Source organism: Alexandromys fortis, unplaced genomic scaffold, assembly GCF_014885135.2.
Source record: "Alexandromys fortis isolate MF-2015 unplaced genomic scaffold, M_Fortis_MF-2015_v1.1 scaffold_83, whole genome shotgun sequence".
NCBI classification, from domain to species: Eukaryota; Metazoa; Chordata; class Mammalia; order Rodentia; family Cricetidae; genus Alexandromys; species Alexandromys fortis.
This window is the reverse complement of record NW_026068001.1, coordinates 6,141,096-6,162,738: the sequence shown is the minus strand read 5'-3', so window position 1 is coordinate 6,162,738 and position 21,643 is coordinate 6,141,096. Positions and strand designations below refer to the sequence as shown.

Below are 21,643 nucleotides of genomic sequence, written 5' to 3'. Positions count from 1 at the left end.
AAGTCAGTTGGGTAGGGTATGGTGGAAGTATGAGCCTTCATTTGAGAAGCCTTGCTATAGCCAGGCATGTAAAAAAAAACAAACCAGTGTGTTTATATGTTGGAGGTGAACATATAAAGAATATGAAGAAGGGAATCATTGCTTTTTTCTAATATTCAAAGGTATAGAATTTATATGTATAATACCTGTGTTTCCCTCTAACTAGTTCAACTATTTAAAAAGAGAGAGAAACTTGTACTAATAACTAACAATATCTCTGGTTAGCATCCCCCAATCCAATCTATTTATTCAATTTCTTTAACACATGAAAAATGGTGTGAGGAACACCTATGGTTTTAGAGTATTTAAATTCTCTATAGAAAAATGTATGCATGCTATTCTCTTTCTCTGAAAGGTTCATACTCTAACAAAATTCAATGCTCCAAATCTTGAAACTGGAGAAGTTCTGCAAAGCTTTGAAATGTATTATTAATTGACATTCCATAGGAAGCCACCAAGAGGAGCTCAAGTCTCAACAAAATAGACACTTTGTCACTGCCTCACTAAAAATATATTTGACAAAAGCACAGATCTTATACATATGTTGAATAAGCTTAGATGAAAAATATGAACACTCTAATTGTTTTCTTGTGATATCTGTAGCATCATTAGAGACTTGAAAAAAGTATAATTTCTATTTCAAATTTTCTTAAACACAAATCTAGTAAGTAAGCTACTGGCCCTTAAAAATTACCTTTATAAAATGTACACATTATATCTATTTATTTGCAGTGGTAGGATTTGAACCTAGGGCCTCACACATGCCAGGCAAGCATTTTATCACTGAGCTATATCCCCAGCTCTTGTACTTTAGAATAACATACTTGGAAGATCCACAGGAAAATTTTTAAAATAAGCTCCAATAAGTAATACTTGTGCTGAATAAGCTACAACCAAAAATGTTATGATAATTTGTGTCTCAAAATATAGAAAGAATAGATTTTTTTTTTACTATAAGGAACAACATAAAACTGAAAAAAATGTAAGTTGAAAGAGTTCTATTTGCAAGAGGATAAATATGTTTTAAGAAACTTTGGGGCTGTTATTCTACAAAAGGTATTTGTTTAGGAGTAGCTTAACATTTCACATATGCAGACTTTTCTGAAAGGTTGCAAAAGCCTACATCCCTGTAGTGAAGTCAGTTACCAATTCCCCAGGGTCGTAATGCTCATCTTAAGGCCTGCAGTCATTCAAACAGCAATGTCTCAACAGGACTTGATCTCGTCTCAGATTCTTGGAAAGAAGAACTACTTATGAATGGACTTCCTGAAAATACTACTATATTTTTTTTTGCCTCGGGGATTTCATTTTTTTTTCTGTTATTGGAGTTTTTCTATATTTGGCTTAGATTTGGCTGCAGAAAGGCTGAAGATATCTGCATGGAAGTGGGGCCGAGGAGGTGGTTGGGACCTCCTCTGTTCCGTTATCTTCGTTGTAAAATTGGTGTGCAGTGATCTAACAGCACAGGCAGAAACAATTTTCCAGAAAGCAAAAACATTCAGCCATCAGCAGACAGTTAGTTAAGAACTCAGGATAGGGGGGAGGCTTGTTCCAGTTATTACCTCACAGGATGAAGACTGAGTGCGGTAGCTTGGTACAATCTTGAAGGTAATACTCCCCCGCATTTCCCTCTGCGAGGAAGAAAAGAGGAGAGTTCTCATGCAAACACATGTTGCACACAAAAACACAAGAAACCATTCAAAACCTGTGGGTGCAGTTAGTACACACCACTTGACAGCACACAGCCCTAAAATAAAACCTCACTACAAGGCAAAAACCACTCAGGTCACTGGTAGAAGTTTCTGGGAAAGGTCCAGTGAAGCCAAGGCTGACTGTCTCATACCTAGCAGTAAGTGGTCATAGAGATCTCTGATGGTTATCTTTTTGTAGATATGAATAAGCAAGAGTCGAAATGACACAGCTTACAGGAATGACGACTATACACTGAACTGAACAAGAGACTATTTACATAAAAATTCTATTTAATATGCTACTTTCTGATGCTACCACCATAAAATTGCTTTTATACTTTATGAATTTTGGCAAACTTTTTTACGACAGCAAGCCTTGGATGCCTAGTAGGCATTCATTACATGGGAAGCAGAAAGAGGTACCCAAGGCAGAAAACAAACGTTTCCCTCTGTTTGCTACAACAGAGACACAGATGGGGGTCTGTCAACGGATGTCAATGCTTTTTATTGAAGGTCTAATTTCAGTACAGAGATTTTTTGAGTATAGTCAATAATGACCTGGCCTATAGTGACTTTCCCCTCCTTTGTGCTGTGCAGAGATACACTACAGCTGGCCATGACTCAGCTAAACAGGAAAGAGGTTTCTGATATTGCTTATGTCAGGAGTCTTTTGAGGTCAGTGAGAAACTAGTTCACATGAGTACACATTGGGAAGTTTTTTTTTTTTTTTAATAAATATCTGGTTGGCAAGAAACAGATGAAGGATGAACAGTGTAAAAGCCCACACTGCTAAAGGCAGGAAAAATGGTTTGAAACTCCACTGCAATTAAAACGTTTCCCTGGTTGTCAGTTTTTAATGAACATTGCACAAGTTTAACTTCACATGCATGATGGCACAAGAAGCATTTTGTTTGTTTTTAAATATCTATTTATTTAGTGTATGTGTTAAGCATGAGTGAGAATATGGTTCCTGTGTGTGCTCGGTGTATATGCATGTGGGTATGAAAGTATCAGCACCCGTGTGCATATGCTTATGGGGGCCAGAAGAACATGTGGAGTGGTCTGCTCCATTACTCTCTGCCTCGTTTCTTTGAGACAGGACCTCTCACTGAACCTGGAGCTGGGCTGGTGGCTAGCAAGCCCCAGCTACCCTCATGTCTCCACCAGATACTATACTGGGGTTATAGGCAGGTGAGACCACGCCCTGCTTTTTACATGAGTGTGGCATCCAAGCTCAGGTACTCCCACAAGTGCTTTTACCCACAGAGCCATCTCTCCCTTCCCTATATTAGGTATTTTTTTTTTGCCAAAAGGAAAAGATTTTGTCTTTTTTATTAAACTTGTGTTAGGAACAAAATAATAAATTTCATTACATAATTGCAGTATTACAGAATTACATAACTATAATTGTCATTACATTTTTTTTCTAACATGTCCTTATTGACCTACCCTATCTCTTATATACCCTCCTTGCTGGTTTTTTTATTGATTTTATTTTATTTTTTTTATTGAGAATAAGAAAAAAAGTTTCCGCCTCCTCCCAGCCTCCCATTTCCCTCCCCTCCCCCCACTCTTCTCCCCCTCCCCCTCCAATCCGAAGAGCAGTCATGGTTCCCTGCCCTGTGGAAAGTCCAAGGTCCTCCCCCCTCCGTCCATGTCTAGGAAGGTGAACATCCAAACTGGCTAGGCTCCCACCAAGCCGGAACATGAAGTAGTATCAAAACCCCTTGCCATTGACCTTGGCTTCTCATTAGTCCTCATTGTTCGCCATGATCAGAGAGTCCGGTTTTATCCCATAGGTATTTTTTTTTAAACAAAATAAGTTAGCGGAGCTGTCAACTTGGCTCAGTAACAAGACTGAAACAATGAGAACATTGATAGACATGCTATCATGGAAGGGGGAAATAAAATTAAGCTTGGGTGAGGAGGCTGAGTTAGCAACTAGATGACAGAAAGGAATCAGAGAGTATCAGAGGGCACCTGGAAGATATACAGAGACACACCAGAAGCAGTGGGGAGGGATTTGGAGTGCCATAGAGCTTTATTTGTTTGATGGAGCAGAAGGATGCTCTCTTTGGGAGAGGCCCACAAGGACAGAAGGTTAGCTAGTTGCTACTCTACCTCTCTCTACTTTTACCCCAGCCTTTGAATCTCAAGTTTTATTTATAAGCAGAATGAGAGAGGTTTAGTTAAAGCTACCTTTAGTGGCAGCAACAGAGCCCTTGCCTATGGAAACAGAATTCCAGCCAGGTTGCAGCCAGAGAAGCAGGTAGGTAACTGTGGAGTCACAATTGCTGGCTGAAATAGCAGCAGATTAAGGCACAGCCATTGCACTGAAGTTATAACAACACATGGTGCTGCTAGCCTAGACAAAGAACTACAGGTAATTTAAGACTGTTGAGGGGGAGAATTATTCATTCCCAGGGACAAGCCTCCCACTTGGTCATTCAATTCTAAGTGGTTAGCTCTGAAAGCATGTACATACAATTAACATTTAATGCAATCAGCAAGTTGTATTTTATATACAGAAACATTTACACATGTATAATAGCAAAGGGAAAGAGGCCATGAGTGAGAGGGATTGAGGGAATGGTCTACAAAAGGGGATGGAGGAAAGAAAGCGAAGGAGGGAAATGTAATTATATTTTAATTAAAAACATAATAAGTAAAAAAGATGGCTTGGCACGTAAAGGCACTTGCCACAGAGCTTGATGACCCGAGTTTGATCTCTGGGGCACACATGGAGGAAGCAGAGAACCAGTTCCTTCAAGCTGTCCTCTGAACCCCACATGTGTAGAGACATGTGTGCAAGCACACTCACACACAAACACATTCAGTAAATGTAATAAAAAGGCAGCATCTAAGCTAATGAACTAAAACCTAATCTTAAAAAAGGGGAAGTTCTCATTACTTACAAGCATTTTTTGTAGTTGTTCCACTGTTTGGTTAGCAACACTGATGCCATTGATTTCTCGAATTTCATCACCAACATGAAGTGTACCTAAAATATCACACAATTATATTTTATTTAAACAAAAGCCAAAGGTATCAATGTAATAAAAAAATAAGTTCCATATCTAAAGTCAATGTTTCAGAGACAGAGTCATATTTGGCTGCAGAATTATTTAACTTTTACATAGTAAAACCATCTAAACAGACACATCTACTTTCAGAAAGCACAGTTTTAATGGATGGCCACAGAAATTTGTTGACAACCCACTAAGAGACTATTAGGTATGAGCAGACAGAACTCAAAATAACACAAATGACTAGTACTTCTAAAACAAAAACATAAATGATGATATAAGCTAATAAATGGGTAAACTAAATGAGAATTCAGACATGGCTGAGGAGCAGTTCAGTGATCTTTAAGGTGAAACAAAAGATTACATAAAATATAGGTCATAGAAACAAAGACATAAGGAAAACAGGAAACAAGAAATAAAGAACATATTTAAAAAAAAGCTATGGAATACAGGAGTAACTTAAATTCAGAAAGAGCAGAGAACATGAAGAAGAGGAAATGTTTGATCAGCTGAATGTTTTTTTGAACTGGTGAAAGTGTTACTATACAGATACAGGAAGAATAAGATAAATAAAAGGAAATATGGGCCTTCAATAAAAGACTCTTGCCACCAAGTCTGACAATCTGAGTTCAATACCTGGATCCTATGTAGTGGAAGGAGAACTGGCTCCTGCAAATTGTCCTCTGACATCTACATGCACACTGTGGCATGTGTATGTGTGAATGTTTGTATGTGTGCAGGAGTACACATGTGAGCATGCACACAGAAATAAAACACAATAAAGGTATTGTTTAATTTGAATATGTAGAAAGCTTAAAATTTCAAGGTACCCATTAATATAGCAGAAATAGGGTGCTGAAATTTAAAACTAGTAAATAGGGGGCAATGAAACAAACAAAAAATCCCCCCCAAATGAACAAGGAGAGCAAGATAGTAGAATCATCACAACAAACATTAATGAGCTACTCTATCAAAAACAGTGATCAAAACTGGTCACAGTAGTGCCCAACCTTAATCCCAACACTCAAGAGGTAGAGGCAGGAGGATTACAAGTTTAAAGTTACCCTTGGCTACATAGTGAATTTGAGGTCAATATACCTAATCCATATAGTCAAATATATATGTCCAAAGAAAGGTTTATAAGTAGACATTAGAATACTCTACTACTATAAATGGATATTTAAATATTAGTAAGTCAAACATACAAAAATTAATCAACACATAAAAGATTTAAACAAAAACATTAACAATACCAAGTCAATTATTATATAGGGAACTCTGTATGCAACAGTAAAAAAAATAAAGGTTGTTCATAAACAGTTTCCCAAAAATGATTAAAGTGCTATGCCACTAGGGAAGTCTTAACAAACCTCTGAGAAATGATGTAATACAGACCACACTCTCTGACCACAACACAATTAAGTCAGTTGTAAATTACAGAAAGATGTCTAGAAAATCTCTTCAAATATGATAAATAAAAACACTTCTAAATCACTTATGGACCAATGAAAACTTATAATAGAAATGTAAGAAAAATGACAAATGAATTACAACAAATGACTGCATATAAAAATTTGTGGGATACAGATAAAACAATACTTGGAGTTTTTATTTTACTTTATTTCATTTGCGGTGGTGGGGATGGAACTCAGGAATGTGGTCTAGAATGACTGAAGCACAAAGACAAACAGTTCCTTCATTTGAATCATAAAACAAGAAGACCCCCCCCCATGATTTCCTTCAGTCTGTGCAGGAAGAGTTAAGGAAAGTTAAGAAAATTACAAATGGAACGCACCTTGCCTGTGAATCATACCCCCATGCATGATTCTCGCAACGATACAATGATTTAGCTCGTTCATTTTCAAAGTGATTCCCTGTAAGAAAAAAAAAAAGAAAAAGTTGGTAAGGGTACAATTAAATGATAGCACTACTTTATTTCCTTTCATATTTTTCTAATTAAAAAAATATTTTTCATTGTACATACCAACTCCAGTTCCCCCTTCCTCACCTTTTCTCACCCCCCATCTCCCCGCTTCCTATGCCCCATCCATTTCTCAGAAGGGGTAAGGCCTTCCTTGGGGAGTCAACAAAGTCTGGCATACCAAGTTGAGGCAGGACCAAGTCCTTCCCTCTGTATCAAGGTTGAGCAAGGTATCTCACCATTGGGAATGGGCTCCAAAAGGCAGTTTCTGCACCTGGGATAAGACCTGGTCCCACTGCCAGTCCCCCCAACAGACCAAGCCACACAACCATCACCCACATTCAGAGGGGCTAGTCTGGTTCAGAAAGCACTATTTCCTATTTGTGGTTTTACTGTAGGTAATTATAATTAGAAGAGTTATGAGATCATTAGAGAAAATAGAGAAGATGAAGATCCTCTACTACTTTACACACAAAATTGTTCTGTGACAGAAATGCTACTTGCTGGTGTTTTTATTGCTAGAAAGGCATGCATGCATTTTATATAGTGCTTTTTAATCTTTTCATTATGTTTATTTCTCACATCCCTTTGTTTTTATGTTCCCAACTATTTAAAAATTTTTTTTTTACTCCTGCCAAGGGTATATTCTATTAGTATATCCTTTATATTCTACAAGAAACTATTTTATTTTATAACCCACTTAAAATATTTCAAACTTTAAAATTTTCTAAGTTTAACATATATAAGCATGTGTGAATCTTTCACTACAACCAGATGGTAATTGTGTATATCCCCAAAGATTTCCTCTTATTTGTTAGTAATCTACTCTCATTGCTCTATGCTCTACACTCATGCCCAACCAACCACTGATGGGCCTTTCCCGCTATAGGTAAGTTTGTATTATCTAGAAATTGAGCCACATTCATTTTGGCTGCTTTCTTTAACTTATCATAATTATTTTGAGATTCTACCATTTGTTATATTATCAAATAACTTAATCTTTGTCTTTGTAAAACGGTATTGCATTGTTTCCACACAATAACTTCTCTCCACTGCACCTTTTCCAGTTCTGGCAGTTTCAAAGGAAGCAGCATCTCAGACTTAATCTCCACTTACTCATAACATTTTTTTAAAAAAGGATTTGGGACATTTCATGTATTTGTATATCATCTTTCTACAGACAGCAGGATAGTTTTTTTGTGTTAATATTTTTGTATATACTCTGTTGAAATGAACATATATTATTATTTTCATGAACAATCTGATCTTCTGTTTGATTGATTTTGTTGAGTTTCTGTTTTCTATTCCACTGATTTCTACTTTTTTTTTTCAGTACCGAGGATTGAATATAGGGTCTCAGATACTAAGCCAGCACTTTACCACTGCAATATATCATCATTCCCATTTATTTCTATTGATTATTCTTACATCTACTAATTTTGGCTTTAATTTATTCTTGTTTGTCTTTTTTTTAAAGGTGGAGGTCTGAGAAAAGGCTGGTAATTTGAGATATTTTTGTTCTTTAATATATATTTAAATATTAGAAATATTAAATATTAGTGTTACATATATCTCCTTATTAAGTACTATTTCAGTTGTATCACACAAAATTTGAAACAGTGTAGTTAATTTTCATTAATTGCAAAATGCTATTACCTTCTGATTTTTTCCTTTATCTATGAGTTACTTCAAATTGTGTTACTTAGTTTTCCAAGTATTTGAGATACTGTCTTTTAAATTTTCTTTTCATTATTATTCTTTTTATTTATTTTTGAGACATTCTTGCTGTGTAGCTCAGGCTGGTTTCAAATCCACAATCCACCTGACTCTGCCTCTTGAACACTGGAATTACAGGTGTGTAACAATATACCTGGCTTCTCTGTTATTCATTTTCAAGTTACCTTCATTGTGGTCCTAGAATAAACTCTGATATTAATATAGCAACTTCAGCCTTCATCATAATAATGTTATAGTGGTATAGCTTTTCTATACTTATTTTGAAACAATTCTTGTTGTATAAAGTACATTTCTTGCAGGCAAAATGTGATGAATACTTTTTTTTTTAACCAATTTGACAGACAACCTCATCTTTTTTCTTGCAAGGGTGGTTTCCAGACAGAGTTTCTCTGTGTATCCCTGCTTGTCCTGGAACTAGCTCTGTAGACCAGGATGGTCTTGAACTCACAGAGATCCACTTGCCTCTGCCTCCAGAGTGCTGGTATTAAAGGCCTGTGAACCTTTTGCTTTTTAATAGGATAATTTAGACCATTAAGATTTAGTATGATTGTTAACATAGTTTTATAGTAATATTTCATTTGTGTTTTAATAAATAAAGCTTGCCTGAAGATCAGACCACAAAACAGCCACACTAGTCAGCCATAAAGGCCAGGCAGTGGTGGCACACACCTTTAATCCCAGCACTAGAGATAAATATAAGGTAGGATGAGACAGGAACTTGCTCTCTTTTTAGTCTGAAGATTTCATACAGGTAAGAGCTCTTTAGTGGCTTGGCTGATTTGCTTCTCTGATCTTCAGGTTGAATCCCAATATCTGTCTCTGGGTTTTTATTACTTGTGCTACATAGTTTGGTATAAATATATCTTCTTTTTATGTTCCACTTCTTCTAATGTTTCCTTTTAACCTCTTTTTCTGTGTTCTTGTGGATTATTCTCATTATGTTGTATCTTGCATTATTTTGGCTCTGCTGACAGTTAACAAGTCCTAGTGATTCTCCTCTGTCCTTCATCTCCAGTGCTGCAATTACAAGCACATCTGACTTTTTACATGAATGCTGGGGATCCCAACTCAGCAAACTCTTACCCACTGAGCTATCTCTTCAGTCTCCCCCCAATCCAAATTAGCTGTAACCCTTCATGTTGCTGCTTCGGTGGCTGTATTTGGCTTTACTATAGCATATGTATTTAACCTACCTATTTGTCTTTAAGTGATACTACACTACTTCATTTATGAGAACTTTCTGAAAGTACATAGCCATTTCTTTATACTTGACTTTTGTGTTACCCTTGTAATCTGTTGTGCATCCCTATGCAAAGTATTTTTAATGAGACTTAAAAGATATGGGAAAAAGTTATAGTCTTTTAACTTTGGTGTGTCTACAGATGTTTATATTTGGCCCATTTTTGGAAGACACCTTTGTTGGTCTCCCTAGGATTCTTAGCTCTGCTCCCTCAATTCAGGGACTCTGCCTGCTTTGCTTCTGAACTCCCTCCCCCTGCAGTGGCCTAGAAACTCTGATGGCAGGAAGGTGAGACAGTTACAGGTGTCATTGGCTTTGCATCTGCTCTCTCAGAGATCTCTGTACTTTGCTGTTTGATGTCCAATGTCTCAAAAACCATTCTCGGTTAATTTAATATTTGTCCTAATTTCATCTGTTTCAGATGAGAGGACCGGAAGCCCAAGTTTAGTTTCATGGTTATATTTAAAGCCAATTTACATTTTGTTTTTCAAATAGTCCCTATCAAAAGACAAACTTCCATAAACATGCTTTTGAGATAGACCTGGTTGATCCTAAACAATCACACAGGAAGCTGTTAAACAATGCTGACTCTTAAGTACTCTTTAGATTTATATTCGTGGATGGGAATGGAGATCAGAATTGTGCATGTTTTAACAAGGTCACTTTATAGGATGGTGTTCTTGAATTTGAAGTGGTTAGTAGTAGGCATTCAGTTTTGGACTGAGTAACATTTGGAAAATGGTGTTCTGTCAGAAAGCTTCATGGAATTATCCGAGAATTTATATTCTAGCTTAATTTGAACCATGCCACATGATATATTTTTGCATGGTTTCTATTTTGAAGCTCTCAGAAGGAGTAGGAAAGTACTGTGATTTTGGTACTAACAGTCAACTGTAATGTTCAGGTTTCATTTCCAATTGGTATATTCAATCAGCATATATGGTTACTTAGAGTAGTATTCTGGAAAATGCCATAAATAAATGTATACATCAAACTGAGTTTCATAAGGGAAATGATGGTACAACAGAGATTCCACCCTTAAAGCTAATAGGTTTCTATATTAACTCAGTTAACATGGATGAGAACCTACTATGTTATAGACACCCTTTTAGGCACAGTAGTAAAGGAGTCAGACAGTATCTTCACTGCCAGGGAAATTTACTTCAAACCAAGTATAGCCAATATTTTTTATTCTGTCTGCCCCAAAATTTCTTTGCAGAGAAGAATTGACTCATGTTCTTTCTGTTCCCAAGATCATAAATTCCAGGGAAAGTACTGGCTCAGCTTGAGGAATTGGGGTGGTGGTGGCATGTATTCCTTGTCTTTTATTGCTTACAGAAAAAAGCCTTTCCCTTCTTGTTAAGCTAGTTCAAGTAGGTTATTTGTCATTTCTAACTATGGGACTCCCAGTCAACAGGGAAACAGTTGTGAGTACAAACTGGGAAAACAGGGCATAGAGGAAGTGTATGCATGCATTCCTTAGGGAATTCCTTAGGGAATGCATGCATTATAGACGGTCCCCAGGTAGAAGAGGTTATGTAGATATAATCTTCAGAGTAATTCAGAGTTATAAAGAAGACAAGCAAACAGGCAAACGACCATAGTAATTGTGGTAGCTATATTCTATTACTGCTAATATATATTTTACATAAAACTATTCCTGTTTTCAAGGCAGCCAGTGAAAAATATTCTATCACTGAGATCACAAATGAGAACACCCTTTTAAAGTAGACTTTAAAGAGTGGTTCAAGGTCATTTTTGCTTTCTGAAAAAACTAACTCAGGGATAGATGATGGAGGAAGGTCATTGGTTAATTAATAAAGAAACTGCTTGGCCTCATAGGTTAAAACATAGGTGGGAGGAGTAAACTGAACAGAATGTTGGGGGGAAGAGGAAGTGAGCTCAGAGGCCATGCTCCCCTCTCCCGGGCAGACGCGATGAAGCTCCTCCCACCCAGGATGGAGGTAGGCTAGAATCTTCCCAGTAAGCGCACCTTGGGGTGCTTACACACATTATTAGAAATGGGCCAGTCCAGGTGTGAGAGTTAGCCGAGAAGAGGCTAGATATAATGGGCCAAGCAGTGATTAAAAGAATACAGTTTGTGTGTTGTTATTTCGGGGCATAAGCTAGCCAGGCGACTAGGAGCTGGGGCGGCAGGAACACAGCCTGCAGCTCCTACTATAGATAGATGTGTTTACTTTCCCTCAATCTGTGTAGTCAGTCACACTGAAAAGACAACTGCCATTATCTTGCTTCAGATTATATGATCACAAGGTATTCTGGGACCTCCTTATGGTCCCTTACACCTTTCTGTTTGCTTTGCTTGGTTGGACATTACCTCTTCTCCTTTCCAGACAGCCTTTTCTTGCCTCTAGTTTTGTTTTGTCTTGCCAAACTGTGCTAAACTGCAAATTTACTTCCTTAGCGTGCACCACCCTGTGGAAAGTGGATATGGCTATATCTTGTCTGCCCCTATATCACAGGGATCTAAAGCAGCAATGTATCACATGGACTTTTAACATTTGCTCATTGGGCAAATCAGAGTATGAAATTTCTGACTTTCACAGTTTGGAGGGAACTCAGGATCATTTAGTCAGTGTGCTTCTAGAAGTTTATAACCTGATGGATATTAAGTGAGATGCGCAAGGCCTCGAAAACTGTTGCCTCATACTCTTAAGACCAAGGGGTGCTAAGCCTAGAGAGCACCAGAACAGGTACCTGATTTGTATGCCCCCTTGTATGCTGCCAGACAATGGTAGACAACTGACAAAGAACAATGAACAAGAATACAGAGAACTGAGGGCTTTCTGGGAATTGTGGTCACGGATCTGCTCTTCTTTCTTAAGTAGGTATTTTGTTTTTTTTTTAAGCTTTGAAGAAAAGATAAATGCATATATTTGAATGTCTTCATCACTAGAAATATGCTCCCATCTCTAAACTTGAAGGTTGCCCAGTGCTCTTCTTCATTATCGCCTTATGCTTTCAATTGTATGAACCCTGAAGTTTCAGGGTCATCCTTGATTCTTGCTTCTTTCATTGCAACCTATTACATGCCTCATGGATTTACTTTCATTCATTCATTTTTTTGAGATAGTATCTCAAGTAGCCCAAATTGGCTTTGAATTTGCTATTAAATCGATTTTCTCATACCCTCAGGTCTGGGATTACAGGCATGTGTCAGCATGCCTGGCTCTTTCTTTCTGCCCTGATAGACATCCCACTAGTTCTGAGAACCATTATCTCTCCCCTGTACCGTGGCAGGATCTGCTTTGTTATCTAGTCTCTCTAGAATCTATATAATACAGTTTTTAGATCACTAAATCTAAAATGAAAACCTAATCCAGTTTCATGCGTAAAACCTTCAATAGCTTTCTGCTGTTTTTAGGCTAAAGAACAGACACCATAGCATGTCTTTCACTACTGTGTGGTCCCACTCTCCCCGCTTGCCATGCTGTCTGTTGCCCAGCTGCAATGCCTCGTTTCCACCTGGAAACTATGAAAGAGCCTTTTTACTACCGGGCTTCTGCACATGCTCTTTGGTTTGCTCGTCACCTTAGTTCCCCATTCTTTCCATCTGCTCAGTGACCACCCCAGAGCCCTTTCTGATCATCTCCATCTATGATGCTCCTGAGAATGAGTGGAGGTACAGTACCAGTTCTCTGCCAACTGCATGCCTCAGCATGGGAGAAATGAAAAAACAGGTTGATGTGAATGGAAGAAATCTTATTTTTAGCAACACCATTCAGGTCTCTGAATGTCTTCTGAATTACTTTTCTTCAAATTTTGGTGAAAGAAAAAAAATATGGAAAGTACTGGAATTTTTATTAAATTAATTAATTAATTAAAATATGAGACAGGAAGGCACAGCCTCACCCTGCTCAACTTCTGCTGATCTTGTGCACAGGGGGCAACTTGAAATTCTGTCACCTTGTTGTGTCCACAAGTGAACAACGACAGAAAAGCGCCGCACATTGACTCTGGAGATTTCGGATATCATCGTGAACAGGCAGATTTGCAGATAGGGAATCTACAGATAATGAAGGTTGACTACATATTTATGAATTGTAAATTGTGAATGTGTCTGATACAAATAAGTTTTCTCTCCAAAGCCAGTAGTGTTGTCTGGCTAAGTGTTTTTCTCTAGTGTGTTTACTGTTTGAAGCAGTGGTTCTCAACCTGTGGGTCTCAACCTGTTACAATGTTAATTCTTCAAATTGCCTCTTTCTTTGCTATATGAGGTTTTTTTTTTTTGTTTGTTTTTGTTTTTGTTTTTACATTCTGGAGTAATGTACCTCTTCTTGGAAAGTTGAAAAGTAATTGTTACAGTAGAGGTGTGATGGCCAGTATGTCTAATAAATGAAGCAATATCTGCTCGTTCCTATTAAACAGAAAACAGCTTGTTAAAAGGAAACATAGGTAGGTGTATAAAGCCTCTTTCAAGCATTATATGCAAAGACTCTAAATATAGTCATAATTTCTATACGTGTAGGGTACCATTATGGTCTGTGTAACAATAATTTAATAGTATCTTCATTTTTAATATGAAACATTTTTTCGGGTTTCACATATTGTATACTTTCAGACTGAATATGTAATATTTAATTTCAATTCTAATATTATTTCGAACCTCTATAGGAAACTGATTTCTTTAGAACCATCCATTCCACCTTCTTCCCTTCCTCCTTGGGTAGCAGTCTGTACAGGTTGAGTTAGCTGATTGTAACTCAAGTTTTTCCTACTTACCATTGGTTCATCTGTGTTCTTCTGGAACTGTACAAGCCGAACTCTGGTCACATTCTCCATGTCCATGTCTCCATTAGCGCTTTCTGGAGAATCACCATTTAAATAGGGAGAGGTCGGGGGAGGTGTGACCCTTAGCGCTTCATCACTGTAAACTTCATGTGCCACTACATCGTGAGTCTGAAGTAAGGCCTGGCATTTTTATGAAAGAAGAAAAATAGTAGTTATAGTATCATTCTAGCAGAAATATGCTATATAAACATATGCAATATCACTTCTTCTCAAAAAGTATTTTTTCATTTACAGTTACTCAGAACAAACCATATAAACTACCTCAATTTCTTTGTGGCAAATTATCATGATAGATGGATTTCTTTTTAAAAATAGAATGAGCAAGTAAGGGAGCAAACCAGTGAATGGATGGGCCTATCAATTATCAGGGTCAGAGGTAGCTTCCCCTAAGTTGAAAATGATTACTTATTTATTTTGCAAAACTCACTAACAAAGAAAAATGATTTCTTTATACTGACATCTGTATGTCATCTTGGTGAATTTTGATAATAAATCTCATCTGTTTCTCTACAAAAGGATATCTTCCTGCTTTGTGCCATCATAAACCCTTTTTAATAAGCATGAGAAATTTTAGCTCAATGAGAATTTACAAGTAATTATTGTTAGTCTGTTTGAAACTTTCTACAGTTATACTAATACGTCTATTAGTGTGTGTATGCTAATTCTAGATTTAGTTTGACTTCCAGCTGTAATATGTGTGGTAATGAGATATGTACAGATAATGAAATGCAATTAAATAGTATTTCAGCATTTGAAATCACTTCCTAAAAGGCTTATCAGAGCCATGACTTAGCTATTTTAAAGTCATGCATACAAGGCAAAAACAAGGTAATGATGTGTTAAAACCAGAAAGGAGATGGTGCTGAGTTGTCATCAGTAGGTGTCCAGAGTAATCCAGTTATTCCATTTCTAAGGGAAAAGGTCAGTACTGCCACAATCCCAGGCTGCTGTTCTCAACTGCAGGCTTAGGTGAGGCTTACTAAAGGGCATTGACAACACACAGTTTTAGAGTAGAGCTCCGCAGGGGCCCTGCAAACCACAGCTACCAAGTGTAGGTTGGACCATTTGTGCAAATCCTTTTTTCTGTGGTCTAATTGTAGTTAGCCACCAAAGAAGCTGATTTAGAGTAGAGAGGCCAAATCAAGAATGGGCCAAGTAGAAAAAGTCATCTGTTAAGGTCAGGTTCATCATATCAAGTAGAGAGATATCTTTTACGACTCATGATACTTTGACTGGTAAACACAGGCAAACTGTCATGGGGATAGGTCAGCCTCGAAGTCTCATGAATTGGATAAAATGTTTATGCTCTTCTTGTAGATGTTTTCTATTCATCCTTTAACATTATATAAACAGGCCCTTGCATTTAATGTATTACTTATAAGGGAGAATAAGTCCTCAGTCATAAAGCAGTACCAAACTGAATTTTTAAAAAGTTTAAATTATGTCGCCAAATATGGTCAAACTTGATATTTACCAGACTTTACCAATAAGCTTGATTTACGCCTCCAGGGAAACTCATCAGCATTACAAATAGTTTGCTGTTTAAGAGTCTGGGCTTTGGAGTCAGCAAGATATGAACCTTAGGGAGGCCATTTTCTAGGTGGGTGACTTTAAATAAGTGTCTATCTCACAGGGAAATTTCTACTAATGAGGATAGTCACCCAACTTTACATTCCAATTATGGGCAAGCCGTGTTGTTCTCTACCACCTGCCGCAGGTGGGCAGCCTGTCACCACTCCTATCTTTCTCTGAGCCTCCATAATTTCTTCCAATGTCTTCTAATGGGTCTCTCTCCTACAGTCTGTTTACAGCATGTGAGCTCCAGAATTTTCCAGCCCTTCATTTGAGACAGGCTGGCCTGATACTATGTACCTCAGGTTGGACTCAGACTGGCAGTGTTTCTCCCACCTCAGCCTAGCAAGTGCCGGATGATAGGAATGTGCTACCATCTCCAGGAACGGCTTCGAAAGCATGGATTGCATCATTGCTTGCAATCCCTCAGTGCAATCCCTAATTAATCAGGAGAAAACCCTAGACTCTTTACTATGGTCTGGAAGAGCTTGGTCTGGCCTCTACCAAGCTCTGTAAGCATTTCTGTATCACTTTCTTCCCTTTTACTAAATCCAGTCTTTAACGGACTTAGTTGTACCCACACAACTTCCTTCTGCTTCTTCCTCCTATTTGAATGTTTGGGGGCCAGCTCTTCCTGTAACAAGTCTCAGCTTAGCCAACCCTTCAGAAGAGCTTCCCCCACGGATATAGAACAGCTGACACTTTACTTCTGTCACTGATCTACAATCTTTTCTTCAGAGTTATTATCACTGTGTGAAATTACCATGCTATTTGATATGTTCAGTCTGTTCCTACCTCTAGCCTGCAGCCTCACCGAAATGGGAAATTCCATGAGGGTTGGAACTATGTTTTTCCTGTTCACTACCAGATCCTTAGTGGCTAGCACAGCACACCTGGAACACAGGAGGCACTTAGATGTTTGATAAATGAATAAAGATGTTTTATAAGCACTGTGCTAGGTATTCAAAGATTTTGAGTAATTATTATTTCTGAAAATGTTTACTGATAGGGAAACACAACACACACATTTTCTCTAAGTTCAGAAATGCAAAATAAGTCAAGGCTTAAAAGATAGGTAAGCTGTGAGGAATTTGTGTGAGCTTTAATGATTTCTGGAAAAAACCTTAGCCTGTAAAAAGGTCTTATTTGGGTATATGCTAATTTATTTATTTAGTCTCCTTCACCTCCAAAACGATTTACTACCCTGAAATGGTCCTAAATAATTCTATGAAATGGGCTCAGGTTATATAGGAATTTATAGTCAGATGGATTTGTTCAAAATTGTGGAGAATAAACTGCACATAAAGAGCAGTGAGTGGTGAGGTGAACCTACTTGCAAATGGGCCAGTTACTATTGTGCTCAGTGTTTTCCTGAGCTTACAATGTCAGCTCTGTCCACGGGCAGATGACAGACATTGTGGGTAACTGTTAATTCTTACTACCTAACACTGATGAGGTATTAAGCACATGTCAGGCAGAAAACAGCCTAAGTACAGTAAACACATCAACGTAGTTCTTTCGTACAGTAAATATATCAGTGTAGTTCTTTCTCCAACTAAGGTTGAGCCGGGCGGTGGTGGTGCACGCCTTTAATCCCAGCACTCGGGAGGCAGAGGCAGGCGGATCTCTGTGAGTTCGAGACCAGCCTGGTCTACAGAGTGAGTTCCAGGACAGGCTCCAAACCCACAGAGAAACCTTGTCTCGAAAAACCAAAAAAAAAAAAAAAAAAACCAACAAAAAAACAGCAAACAACTAAGGTTGAGCTTGAGTTCACAGAGCCAGTTCACAGCAGAAGGAAGGAATTTAGCCTCAGTCCTGCCTGAATTTAGAGCTTAAATCATACTTATCCCATAGAAGACTTGATGTCTGGAGAGGAATGAATTGTAATCTGGTCCCCACATATGCAATATCGAGAAACAAGATAATAAATATCCAGGGCAATTCACTCCTGTTGTGATTATTCAAATGTGAGGACACTAATAGGGCACCAACCCTTTTTATTTTCCTGCTTTGGTATATCGAGGACAACAATGATTCAATGAGATCACGCTCACAAAGCTAAGCTGAGCCTAGGACAGATGTAGGAGAACTGTCCAGGCTCATTCTGCAGGGAAAGGGCCTCCTTCAGCAGGTCAGCTGTATTAGAATGCACACACAGGAGTAGAGAGTGGAAAACAGAGAAGGTTAACATGGATTTAGAGTAATTTAGGAATGACTTCGATAGCAAAGGTGGTATTCAAACTGAGTTCAATAATGACACATCTCAGCTGTAAAAGTAAGCTCGCCCAGACATAGAACTGTATTTGTTATTCACTACAATCAAATAGAATGGAGTTAAACACTCTCAGAGATGTGTTTGAATTTAGCCATTAAAGCTCAGAAAAATTAGGTAGGGCCAAAAACAAAACAAAACAAAACAAAACAAAACAAAACAAAACAAAAAAACCAAGTGGTAAAAAAAAAAGAAAAAAAAGAAAAAAATCAAACCACAAAACGAGAGAGAGAGAGAGAGAGAGAGAGAGAGAGAGAGAGAGAGAAAAGAAAAGAGAAAGAAAGAAAAATTAGGTAGGGACATATGAAATTGCTTCTTTCAAGATAGTTACTTTGAAGGACAATGTTTTAGAAACATTACACATAAAATGAAATAGCATATATTTAAAAACTCACAGGTATGGGCATGATACATGTTATATTGTAACTATTATTTTAAAATAAGCATTTAGGATGTGAGGGCGATCTGGCTGCTGCCAGGGTTGATTCAGCTGATCTGGCTGCTTAGGCGGGTGTCCCCTTCCTCACTGCTCCATGTGTGTCTCTCCCAAGCTGTGCGCTCCGTCAAAGAGGATGACCTTCCCCGAAAAGGGGACTGCTGCCCTGCTAGAACCTCCGAACAAGCTCTCAAGACTTTAAAATAAACATTTAAAATAAATAGTTGCAGTAAGAACAAGGTTATTTTCAACACGAATTACGATCTGTAATTGTTTTGTATTATTTTTGCTGTGCCTGTATGTATACACCTTTGTGTAGATGGCCTTGCAGGTCAGAAGATGTCAGATCTCTTGGAGCTGGAGTTATGGCAGCAGTTATGAGTTTCCTGACGTAGGTGCTGAAAACTGAACTCGAAACTGCTTCAGAAGAGCAGTAAGCACTCTCAACCACAGAACCTTCTTGCAAGCCCCTGCAATTCTACTCTTGAATTGCAGATTTTTTTTTGTTGCAGATTTTGAACTGCAGTAGCTAGCTATGAACCTCTTCTCTACAAAAGAAGCTTCTTAGCTATTCCACATTTCTAATAACTGGCTAGATGCAAGTGCTATTCCCATTTTTTTGTAGAAACTAATGAAAAATGTGCAGGAGTTCTGTGCTGTCTAAAACAAAGACACCTGAGTTTATTTCCTGGAACCACAGGGTGGAAGGAAGACTCCTTCAACTTATTCTCTGACCTCCATGCATGCATTGTGGCGCATGTGCCACCCTAAATAAATATAACACAAAACCAAAGTCAGTTTTTCATTAAAAAAAATTGTCCTCAATTATAGGTCTTTGTGGGTTAGGCAGTATAGAGTTTCAGTGAGTGATGGAAGACCCGTAAGGAAGCAGATCCTTATCTGAGGAGTGCATAGTCCTTGAAGAGCCACTTTTACAACTATGATGCAAGGTCAACAAAAACAACAAAATCAAAATATTGGTTATTGCCTGGGATTATACTTAGTCTGATACTATAGTCACGAACTACAAAATGATATTTCAGTCAATGGTATACTACATACACAAGATTATATTGAAGCCAAAAAATTCCTAGCGCCTAGTGACTTCATGGCACAATGCCTACTTACATGTTGCTGCTGTAAACAAACCTGTTGCATAGTCAGTCAGACAAAAGCATAATATATAGTTATCCATGGAACATCAGACTAGAGAGCCATGATGTTACTGGCTTAGTTATTTACTAGGTTATACTTTCTATCATTATTTTACAGTGTGTTCCTTCTACTTAGAAAAAATTTTTAATCATGGTAGCCCATTGGTTATAATCTAAGCATTTGGGAGGCCAAGGCAAGAGGATCCTCAATTTGAGGCTAGTCTGGGCTACTTTGTGAGATCCTAGGTCAAACATAAATCAAGACCAAAACCTAAAACGAAGAAGCAACGCATTTACTGTAAAAGTGCGCGCTGTGCTGTCCTGCTACTAGCCACACATGCGTGTGTTTAATGTGACTCTTGATTTCATCATTTTTCTTGTGCTTGTTAAATTTCATCTTGCTTTGCTCACTATGATTCTAAGAGCCTCCCAGAACTATGGCATATACATGTCTACACAGCGTGTAGCCTGGTGTACACTAGTAGCCTATATCACCTAAGCTCTTGTAAGAACACTCTATGATGTACTTACAATGACAAAATTGCCTAGTAACATTCCTCAGAATTTATCTCAATAGTAGGTGACATGATTGTATAAGGATAAAATACACCTGATGACACTAGCAATATTTTATGAAGGTTTTAAAAACTTCTTGTGAAAGTATGGTTTTGGTCTAGTGATGTGTTACTTACCATGAAATGAGGTTGTGTTAAAATACGCTTTAGTTCCTTTGCGTCATTATTCTCAGGGTAACATGAAATTTCTTCCAATACCTAAAAAAACAAGTAAGAAACATACTAGTGCAAAATGATATGAAATTTACAAAGCATGGAACTCCTTTAAATTAAAAACCACGAGTGGGTTTTTGTAGTGGCAAAGACAATTTCTTTGAAAACATTTGTTGAGTTCAAAAGTTATTAAAATAGGAGAAAGATATTGATAGTATTAAAATGAAACAAAAGCAACAATAGTTTGCCTTCAATACTCAGCTGTGACCCAATGGTAACAAAAAGTAAAACACAAAATGGGAACTTTATAACACGTACTTATTACAGGTTTAGGAAACTTATGTAGCTTAGTGAGAAAATTCAAATTTGCCCCCCAAATCAATTTGTACTGAAAGTTAGTAACAGCCTTTAAAATTGAATAGTGCTGCTAGTTCCTTAAAAAGATGACCAGAGGTTCAATGAAAACAATGTACAAAAGAATGCTAATTAAGTAGAATAATTAATTATGAATACACTTAAGTAAATTTCCTTGCAGCCTAGTGGGAGTAATGCTGTTCTCCACGCTTATCTTCCAACATGGAGAAAACAATGCTCCTGCCAATGGTCCCTTTGACGAAATTCCAGCAAACTTGAGACCAAATTTAACAACTCAAACACCTTCAGCAGCTTTTGTTCTGATTGCAAATCAACTGCTCTAAAAAGGCGCTCCCTTTCACCCAGGAAGGGAGCTCACCAGTTCACCTTAATCCAGGTCTAGCACCCTACAGCAGTGCCTCGGTTTTCTGAGCAGGTACCTGTTACTGCTCTATTTGCAGATGGCTGGCCTCTAAATTGCACTCAGCTGAATTCTAAGCATGGATCCAATCTAGGATTGCCTCAACACTACCGGTGTAAGGGGCACACAGCCCTTCAACTAGCATGACTCTCCTGCCTCACTCAACCTGCCAGAACTTCAGGAAGGGGGTCATATGGCCTGAGTCTCAGATTTCAGCACCCTACCACTCACACCCTTACT

At 37.9% G+C, this 21,643-nt stretch overlaps 1 protein-coding gene across 11 annotated transcripts in view; it reads right to left on the bottom strand.

The window, feature by feature from the left end:
- Positions 1 to 21,643, bottom strand: part of Cask (calcium/calmodulin dependent serine protein kinase) — a 332,717-nt gene that overhangs the window by 33,431 nt on the left and 277,643 nt on the right. For all 11 annotated transcript variants that reach the window (XM_050160816.1, XM_050160821.1, XM_050160818.1 and 8 more), the window contains exons 13-17: positions 20,593 to 20,673; positions 14,398 to 14,586; positions 6,552 to 6,630; positions 4,646 to 4,731; positions 1,602 to 1,670 (exon numbers count right to left, since the gene is read on the bottom strand). In XM_050160816.1, coding sequence (XP_050016773.1) covers positions 1,602 to 1,670; positions 4,646 to 4,731; positions 6,552 to 6,630; positions 14,398 to 14,586; positions 20,593 to 20,673 — 504 coding nt within the window. The remainder of the gene's footprint in view (positions 1 to 1,601; positions 1,671 to 4,645; positions 4,732 to 6,551; positions 6,631 to 14,397; positions 14,587 to 20,592; positions 20,674 to 21,643) is intronic.